Genomic DNA, 9,811 nt, shown 5'->3' on the forward strand with positions numbered 1-9,811 from the left:
TATATTTTAGGTAAAAAAGCTTACTTAGCAGAGGTTTTGAAAAAGGTAAATTTGTATTAAAATCTTTCTATTGGTTACCCAGAATCCCATCTGAAGAGGGGAAAACAGACAATAGATAAGAATTGATAATTTTCCCCAGTTTGTGATAGCTAATAGATTAGGGCAGAAATTTTCCCCAGGCATTTATCTTTACGTATGTCTTTATTTTGGGTGACCTCTCTTAGAATCATAATGCAGTTCATTTTTGCGAGATTTGGCTTTTGTTTCCATCTCTGAAATGAATGAAATAACCTCAGATGACCCTTTCTCAGCTGGGATTTTTTTTTCTTCTTTTTGAGTGATGTTCACTGATCTAACTTTGGGAGTTAAATACTTGTAGCAGTTACAGCGCTACCCTCATAGTAATAATTTCTTTGGCTTAATTATATAAATCCTGTCTGTCCTCTCAATTATGATTAAATCCTTGTATGGAGTTTGTCATTTTGAGTTATGCTTATACTTCAGGGCTTTTACCCTCCCTCCCCCTCCCTCCTTGAACTGAACTAAGTTATTTTGAATATTTGTTTTTTCCTCCATGAACTGAACTTATTTAATTTGATTTATTTTGGTTTTTCCAATTACTTAAAAGCAAAATCACATGGTTGTATGAATCTATGATATTGCATGTTATTGCACTTGCAATTATATAGATGGTTAAGTAAAATAATCATCATCTTTGATTCAACGAAATGCTATCTCAATTTGGCCATCTTTACTGTGACATTCTCTTTATCGGAGAGTAACTTTCACAGGAAGTAGTTCGTTCGACGCAGCAGCCATGACCAGATAACAAATATATGATCATCACTTACGGAGAGCTTCGGTAACTGCAGTTCGGTATTTGTTGATAAAATGTACCTGTGGATAGTTTAGAAGAGTATAGTGTTCTCTGTTTTGAGAAAATTTTATTTTGATGAAAAGAGTAGTTTGAGATATGTTTTTTTGATGTGGGAATGTTCTGATAAGCTTTGTATTCAGACGAAGAATGAAGTCAACATAATGGTTTGCTGGCAATAATTTGTTTATATATTAATTAAAGTCCATAATTCATCAGTTACCCTTACCAATGAGCTAACCAAGCCAAAGATGCACTGCTTTCAAGATAGTGGACGTTAACTTTTTTACATGGCCTTGATCAGTTCAGCTACAGGCTCACAGGCCTCTCTGAATATTGGGAACTTTGCTGTTGTCTTGATCAAGTGCACAGGTTTGAGCTTCCCATCTGTTTGCTTTCTCAAAATCTCAATGTTGGGAAAATCACCCACTAAACTAGAGAATAGAGAGACAATCACAAACACAATATTTACGTGGTTCGATCAAATTGATCTACGTCCACGGCAAGAGGGTGTTTCACTATATTTCTTTCTCAAATTACAACACTCATACAAAATTTTTTATTTTTTTAGAGCTCACTTTCGTTGTGTGGCTTTTTCACTCTCTGTCTCTCTGCCTGACCCTCACTTCACTTTTTCCCTTCATAACTTTTTGTGACTCTTCATCACTCTCTTTAACTCACGCTGAGACAAAGAAAAGTAGTGGGGGTAGTTGGCTGGCAGAGGAAAAACAAGGAAAGAAAGTGAATTGGTTGATTGAGTGGGGGGGACAACGAAAGTGACATAAAGATAGACCTCCCTTCCATAATTTCTTCAGCAGCCGCATTGGGATGACTTGACAGCGACCTCCTGTGATGTTTGGACAAATTTAAGCCAACAAAGTCAACAATCTCTACCTTGGATTGAATTCCCAAACATCAATAACTAGTGAGTCTTCACCCATCTTGCAAACAATGCCCCAAATGGGGCCACCTAACAAGTGCGAATGCCTCCCAAATTCAAGCAGTGCTTGAACTTGAAGGCCGGGATTGGTTTGGTCAACATGTCAGCTGAGTTGTCTGCAGTACCAATCTTCTTCATCGTGATGTTTCTTTCAGCAGTTGCCTCACGAATGAAATGATATCTGACATCAATATGTTTTGTCCTCTCATGATGTGCTGAGTTTTTGCTTAGATGTATTGTGCTCTGATTGTCACAAAATACAACTGAACTAGCCTCCTGCTGAAGTCCAAGCTCCCTCACGAGATTTCTCAACCAAATGGCCTCTTTTACTGCTTCTGCTGCTGCCATGTATTCTGTCTCTGTAGTAGACAAAGCAACTGTCGACTGTAGAGTTGATCTCCAACTAATAGCTGAGCCAGAAAGAGTAAAAAGATAACCAGTCAAAGATCTCCTTTTATCGAGATCACCTGCATAGTCAGAATCCACAAAACCTACAACTGAGGTTCCCAAAGTACTGCTATCAAAAACTAAACCTAAATCTGAGGTACCCCTGAGATATCCTAGGATCCATTTTACTGCTTCCCAATGTGCCTTTCCTGGTTGAGCCATGTATCTGCTCACTACACTGACTGCCTGGGCAATGTCTGGACGAGTGCAAATCATAGCATACATTATGCTACCCACTGCATTGGAGTATGGAACTCGGGACATCTCATTCTTCTCGTTTTCACTTGTAGGTGAATCTGAAGCCGAGAGCCTAAAGTGAGGAGCCAAAGGAGTCATAACGGGCTTGGCCTTTTTCATCCTAAAGCGTTCAAGCACCTTTTCAATATAACTCTTCTGTGAGAGATATAAAGTTCCAGCTTTCCTGTCTCTCCTGATCTCCATACCTAAGATCTTCTTTGCTGCACCAAGATCTTTCATCTCAAACTCATCATTGAGTTGTTTCTTCAAAATAAGAATCTGTGACATGTTCTTAGCAGCAATAAGCATGTCATCGACATATAATAGAAGATAAATAAAAGAATCATCTCCTAGATGCATGTAGTACACACAACTATCATAAGTACTTCTTGAGTACCCATGACTAAGCATAAAATTATCAAACCTCTTGTACCACTGTCTGGGAGATTGCTTCAGGCCGTACAAAGATTTCTTCAATCTGCAAACTTGATCTTCTTTACCTTCTACGAAGTATCCCTCTGGCTGAGACATGTAGATAGTCTCATCAAGTTCGCCATGTAAAAATGCAGTCTTCACATCAAGCTGCTCAAGCTCCAGATCAAATAGAACAACCATGGCAAGCAATACACGGATGGAGGTATGCTTCACAACCGGAGAGAACACTTCATCATAGTCAATTCCCTCCTTTTGTCTATAACCCTTAGCCACCAACCGTTCTTTGAATCTAGCATCTTCAACCCCTGGGATCCCTTCTTTCTTCTTGAAAATCCACTTGCATCCAATTGCCCTTTTACCCTTAGGTAATTGCACCAAATCCCAAGTCTGATTCTTGTAGAGTGACTCGAGTTCTTCTGTCATAGCTGTGGCCCAACATCCAGATTCTCCGCATGAGACAGCTTCAGTAAAGTTTGATGGCTCTTGAATACACATCTCTTCAGCTGTCGTGAGAGCATACGCCACTAATTCAGCATGTGCATATCTTTGAGGAGGTTTGATCTATCTCCTCTCTCTTCCAGTGGCTATGGAATAAGGTTCTTCAGTCTCAGCATCATCAGCATCTGAGCCTGAATCATTTTGCTCTTCTACAGCTGTAGGAGCAAATTTTATAGACGACTTTTGAGACGTCTCTCTCTCGAGCTCCACCTGAAGCTCCACCTTATCCATGGTCTTCTCTACATTTCCTGTAGACTCAACAGAAACCTTCCCATGATCAAGCATATATCTTTCATTAAAAGTAACATCTCTACTAATAATGAATTTAGGAGAATCAGGTTCAAGACTCCACAAACGATAGCCTTTAACGCCATCAGCATAACCAATAAATATGCATTTCTTAGCTCTAGGCTCAAGCTTACCCTCTCTAACATGATAGTAAGCAGGACATCCAAATACCTTTAAATTTGAATAGTCATTTGGTTTACCTGACCATACCTCATTTAGAGTCTTGTGTTCAATGGCTGTAGAAGGAGACCGATTCACCAAGTAACAAGCTATGTTAACAGATTCAGCCCAGAAGCCTTTATCCAAGCCAGAGTTTGAGAGCATACACCTAGCTCTCTCCATCAATGTTCTATTCATGCGTTCTGCTACCCCGTTTTTCTGAGGAGTGTGCCTGACCGTGCGATGTCGTACGATCCCAGAATTTGAGCAGAACTGATTGAACTCACCACTGCAGAACTCTAGGCCATTATCTGTTCGGAGACGTTTAATCTTCTTTCCAGTTTGATTCTCAACAAGTACTTTCCACTTCTTGAAAGTTTCGAACACCTCGCTTTTGCGCTTGAGAAAGTAAACCCAAACTTTCTTGGAAAAATCATCAATAAACGTCAGAAAATAAAGAGCACCACCTTTGGATGGAACCTGAATAGGTCCCCACAAATCTGAATGGATGTAGTCGAGAGTGCCCTTCGTCGTATGTGAGCCAGTCGAGAAGCTGACCCGAGTTTTCTTCCCAAACACACAATGCTCACAGAAATCCAGTGATGATGTATGATCACCACAGAATAAGCCACGTTTACTCAAAATAGTCATCCCCTTCTCACTCATGTGGCCTAAGCGCATGTGCCATAACTGAGTAGTGTCCCTATCAACATCAGAAGACACACCTGCAGAACCTATCACCGTACTGCCTTGGAGAACATAAAGACTGTTCACCTTACTACCTTTCATCACAACCAATGAACCCTTAGTAACTCTAAGAACTCCACCTTCGCCAGTGTAAGAACACCCAATAGAATCCAAAGAACTCAAAGAAATCAGATTTTTCTTTAAGTCCGGGATGTGCCTTACATCTGATAAAGTTCTCACTATCCCATCATGACACCGAATGCGAACTGTACCAATGCCAACTGTCTTGCAAACTGCACTGTTGCCCATCAAAACTGATCCACCACTTATAGATCTGTAAGTAGTGAACCAATCTTTATTTGGACACATATGAAAAGACGCACATGTATCCAAGATCCATTCTCTATCGGAACGGCCATCCAAGGGACATACTGTAAGAACCGTCTCAGCAACAATGACAGTATCAGCCTTTGCCGTATTAGCTGAATCTGAGGTTTCACCGCACTGGTTGTCTTTCTTCTTTAGAGCATAACATTCTGACTTGTAATGCCCTTTCTTGTGACAGTAGAAACACTCCACATGTTTCTTGTTTTGGGCTGATCTGGACTTCGAACGATTTCTAGATTGTCCTTTATCACCCTCTCTGGTCTTCATTCTACCTCTGGCTAGCAGACCGTTAGCCTGCCTATCGGTACCTCTCCCATTCAACTTTGTTCTTAACTCAGCAGAATTCAAAGAGGCATTCACATCCTCAAGACTTATGGATTCTCTTCCATACAACATAGAGTTAACAAAGTTTTCATAAGAGTCAGGCAAGGAACATAACACAATGAGAGCATGGTCTTCATCATCAAGCTTTAGATCCAGGTTTTTCATATCCATGACAATTTTATTAAATTCATCAAGGTGTTCTTGAATGGGTGTACCTTCTTTCATCTTCAGTGTCTATAGCCGCTGCTTCAAGTATAATCTCGTAGTAAGAGATTTCTTCAAATAGAGACTTTCGAGCTTTGACCACAACCCCGCTGCCGTTTCCTCATCGGCAACTTCACGAAGCACATTGTCGGATAGTGACAATTGCAAGGCGCTGTGAGCCTTTTCGTCCATCTCTTCGATCTCAGCACTAGTCATATCTTCTGGGTATTTCCCGTCGATAGCTTTAACTGTGCCTTCACGTCGTAACAAAGCCTTCATCTTTATCCTCCATAGGCCAAAATTGTTCTGGCCATCGAAGATCGACACCGAGAACTTCACAAAAGCCATTGTAGAGGATTGAACGCTGTCCTAGAACCGAGAAGCTCTGATACCAATTTGTTGGGAAAATCACCCACTAAACTAGAGAATAGAGAGACAATCACAAACACAATATTTACGTGGTTCGATCAAATTGATCTACGTCCACGGCAAGAGGGTGTTTCACTATATTTCTTTCTCAAATTACAACACTCATACAAAATTTTTTTTTTAGAGCTCACTTTCGTTGTGTGGCTTTTTCACTCTCTGTCTCTCTGCCTGACCCTCACTTCACTTTTTCCCTTCATAACTTTTTGTGACTCTTCATCACTCTCTTTAACTCACGCTGAGACAAAGAAAAGTAGTGGGGGTAGTTGGCTGGCAGAGGAAAAACAAGGAAAGAAAGTGAATTGGTTGATTGAGTGGGGGGACAACGAAAGTGACATAAAGATAGACCTCCCTTCCATAATTTCTTCAGCAGCCGCATTGGGATGACTTGACAGCGACCTCCTGTGATGTTTGGACAAATTTAAGCCAACAAAGTCAACACTCAATGGTTAGTAACTTCAGAGTTTCTCAGTTTTCCATGTATTTTCATATATGATTGATTCTTTCTTATGCTTCTCAGTCTTAGAATAGAAGGTCATGATGGAAAATTCTGAGATTGTTTTTCCCCCTAAAATATTATATCCATTAAAAGAGAAAACTGGCATGCTAAATTATATGACTATATGACTAAAAAGTTTAAACAAACTTCATCTCTCTTCCCTTTCTTTCTTTCTCAGCTTCAGTTTCTGCCTTATCATCTCCAATAAGGACCTTGGCTAAGAAACAATGTCAGATGAGCCCTTCCTATTACTACAATTTAAAGATTCAAATTCTATTTATTACTTTTTTTTCATTATTGGCAAAAATCTTGGAATACTAGTATTCACAATTATGACATACGTCCTATATGCCTCTGGGAGCAAAATTTACGGAAAACCCCTTCAAGGCGCAGTTCTAGCACCCATAAGTTCTGCCAAATTTCTCGGCAAGGTCACGACTTCTTCACCCGAGAAGCGCACAATCTTGCTGATGGTACACGCATTTCACTGTAATTGCCTAAAGATTATTCCATAATGTCCTTTTTTATTTTCATATTTTTGAATTTCGTATGATGCGTTGATCATGCAGATACAAATGAAGGGCGTAGAAGAGCATCGAAGCTTAGAAAAGAATCTCATCACGCATCTTGCAAGCGAGATAGAATAGTCCCACTCGCAGGAAATCCATACTTCACGTCAATCTTTGTGAAAAGCCAAATCAGTGAACTGGTAATTATCTCCGTGCTTTTGTAACTATGAATTGGGGAAACTATCCAATGATTTTTGCTCACCACATAGATAAAGCATCAAACACTGTTTATCATTGAATCTATTCCTCTATATAAACAGGAGAACCTACAGTAAATACTGCAAAACAATTATTGTAGCATTCTTACTGTAGCAATCAGGAAATTGTAATTTTTTTTGAAAAAATACTGCAGCCTACGGAAAACAAGGTAGCATTTTTAAAAATCACTATAGCAGAGCGGGATACTGTAGAATATCAAAAAAAATTAAAAAGCCATTGTAGCATTTTAAATCGGGATTAATGTAGCGGGAAAAAAAGATATGTCGTGCTTTGCACAGTGTTCACACTAGTTAGTGCAATACGAAGGACCTAAGGGACTAATGCATCGATCAAAGGTTTATTTCACACTAATATTATTGGTTTAGTAAGCATTATCAGGCAAGTGGTAAAGGTGTTAGCACGTGATATGTGACTAAGGACCTGCAAGCTTGAGGTATATGCTTTGGCCAATTATTTAAGTAAAGCACTCAAATATTATGATTTGTAAAGTATTTTGTGTGATTCAAAGAATACACTTGTTATAACCAAATAAGAAAACAAATTTAACTTTGCAACGTCTCATTATCACACTCAATCTTCCAGCGGTAGGTACTTGATGCAAAATTTTCTCTCTTTTTTATGACATTAAGGTGATTCCCAAGGGTTTTCGTGCGTTAGGTACTTGATGCAAAATTTTCTCTCTTTTTTATGACATTAAGGTGATTCCCAAGTGTTTTCGTCATTTATATGCTTTGGCCAATTATTTAAGTAAAGCACTCAAATATTATGATTTGTAAAGTATTTTGTGTGATTCAAAGAATACACTTGTTATAACCAAATAAGAAAACAAATTTAACTTTGCAACGTCTCATTATCACACTCGGTTTTCGTGCGTTAGGTACTTGATGCAAAATTTTCTCTCTTTTTTATGACATTAAGGTGATTCCCAAGGGTTTTCGTGCGTTAGGTACTTGATGCAAAATTTTCTCTCTTTTTTATGACATTAAGGTGATTCCCAAGTGTTTTCGTCATTTTCTTCCGAATTATTCTGTCCAAGTGATTTTGTCCTGCGGAGATAGAAGCTGGAGGGTGAAATACTCGGGACAACTTTTCTTAAAGAGAATAACCACAGGATGGAGAGAGTTTGCACTCGACAACAAACTGAAGGTTGGAGATGGTTGTATCTATGAATTGTTGGATCGCAAGCACTTGGAGTTTAGAGTGCAGATCCTGAGAGGGGAGGTTCCGCCAATGTTTGCTTGCGATTTATATGGTCGAAGCTCCGATAGGCCTGTCATAATTGACTAGCTAGCACTGGCGTTTTCTCATGGAAGAAGGTGAGGGGGAACCATTTGCCTTTAATGTATATATGTATGTATGGTGAAACTCATATGGTATAATTAAGGATGATGCCATATCACCGTTCCAAATTTTGGGAAGGGGCGATACGTGTTTGATATGGAGATGATAGTGGTCGTTAACGCTTATGTCTGCTTGTTAGTTTTTCCGTGGTGTAATATTCAGAGTCAGTCTTGGTCCGGTTACAGATGATTATGAATATGATAAGTTGAAACTAGCAAATTATTTCTCGAGTTTATTAGATACATATATACTCAGGGCATGTGAAATAGCGTATGCAATACACGTCTTGATTGGTAGCTTTTTTATTTTGGTTCGGGGTGGGTGGGGGTGGGACGTGAGTGGGGGGGGGGATAGATGTCAAAACGCGCTTAAACCATAGTAACGGCTCTCCTTTATAATTAAAAAAAAATAGTGCAGAGACCAATGCAATATCACAACCATTGATTTGTTTGGTAGATGGTTGTGATTTGTCTTTTGAGTGTAAATTAGGAAAATAATGCAATTCATGGGAGCATGGTGAGTGCTACATGTGAAATGAATCATAACCGCCCACTAATTAAAGCAATGGTTGTGATATTGCAGTGTTCTCTCCACTACTTTTTTAGTGAAGAGGATACAAATCTAGCTAAAAAGGATAAGCTAAAAATAGCTTGCTTAGCAGTAAGTTGAGCTTATTTGATTTTGTACAGTGAATTGTTTAACTAGACCAAACGACAATGATCTAGTAGTTCTTTTGTTCACAATTTTTTCTGGTTTATTTATCAATATTCCATCAATATTTGTTAAGATTGGATTATTGAACATCTAACAAATGAAAAAAATTGGGAAAGTAATTGGGAACTACATTCGTTTGATATGATTTGGGCTATTCCACCATGAAATTTCCTATTGATATCTCAACTTCTTTAACAATTCAATGAACTCGCAATCATGCCAGGAAAAAAAATGTTGATCGCACATAAACCCTTTTACGATGGTGTATTTGAACTTATATTAGCCCTATAATCTGTATTCATTTTGGCATATATACACCCAGGATGAAAATAATAATAATTATTATTTAATTATTATTATTATTATTATTATTATTATTATTATTGGAGAGATCAATGCAATATCACAACCGTTGATTTGTTTGGTAGACAATTGTGATTAGTTTTTGAGTGTAAATTAGGGAAATAATGCAATTCATGAGAGCATGGTAAGTGTTAGATGTGAAATGAATCACAACCGCCCACTAATCAAAGCAAAGATTGTGATATTGCGGTATTCTCTCT

General features: G+C 38.6%; 1 protein-coding gene across 2 annotated transcripts; it reads left to right on the top strand.

Annotated features, from left to right (window-relative positions):
• LOC109822953 (B3 domain-containing protein Os04g0386900-like) lies at positions 6,430-8,756 on the top strand. Of its 2 annotated transcripts, XM_020389228.1 has the most exons (3): positions 6,519-6,894; positions 6,975-7,114; positions 8,181-8,756. In XM_020389228.1, the coding sequence occupies exons 1-3, from the start codon at positions 6,633-6,635 to the stop codon at positions 8,478-8,480; spliced, it is 702 nt and encodes a 233-aa protein (XP_020244817.1). In that variant the 5' UTR covers positions 6,519-6,632; the 3' UTR covers positions 8,481-8,756. The 2 variants fall into 2 exon arrangements, 1 of the variants encoding a protein (XP_020244817.1); XR_002242321.1 differs by lacking the exon at positions 8,181-8,756 and having other exon boundaries at positions 6,430-6,878; positions 6,975-7,903.

This window comes from Asparagus officinalis, chromosome 8 (assembly GCF_001876935.1).
Source record: "Asparagus officinalis chromosome 8, Aspof.V1, whole genome shotgun sequence".
Taxonomy (NCBI): Eukaryota; Viridiplantae; Streptophyta; class Magnoliopsida; order Asparagales; family Asparagaceae; genus Asparagus; species Asparagus officinalis.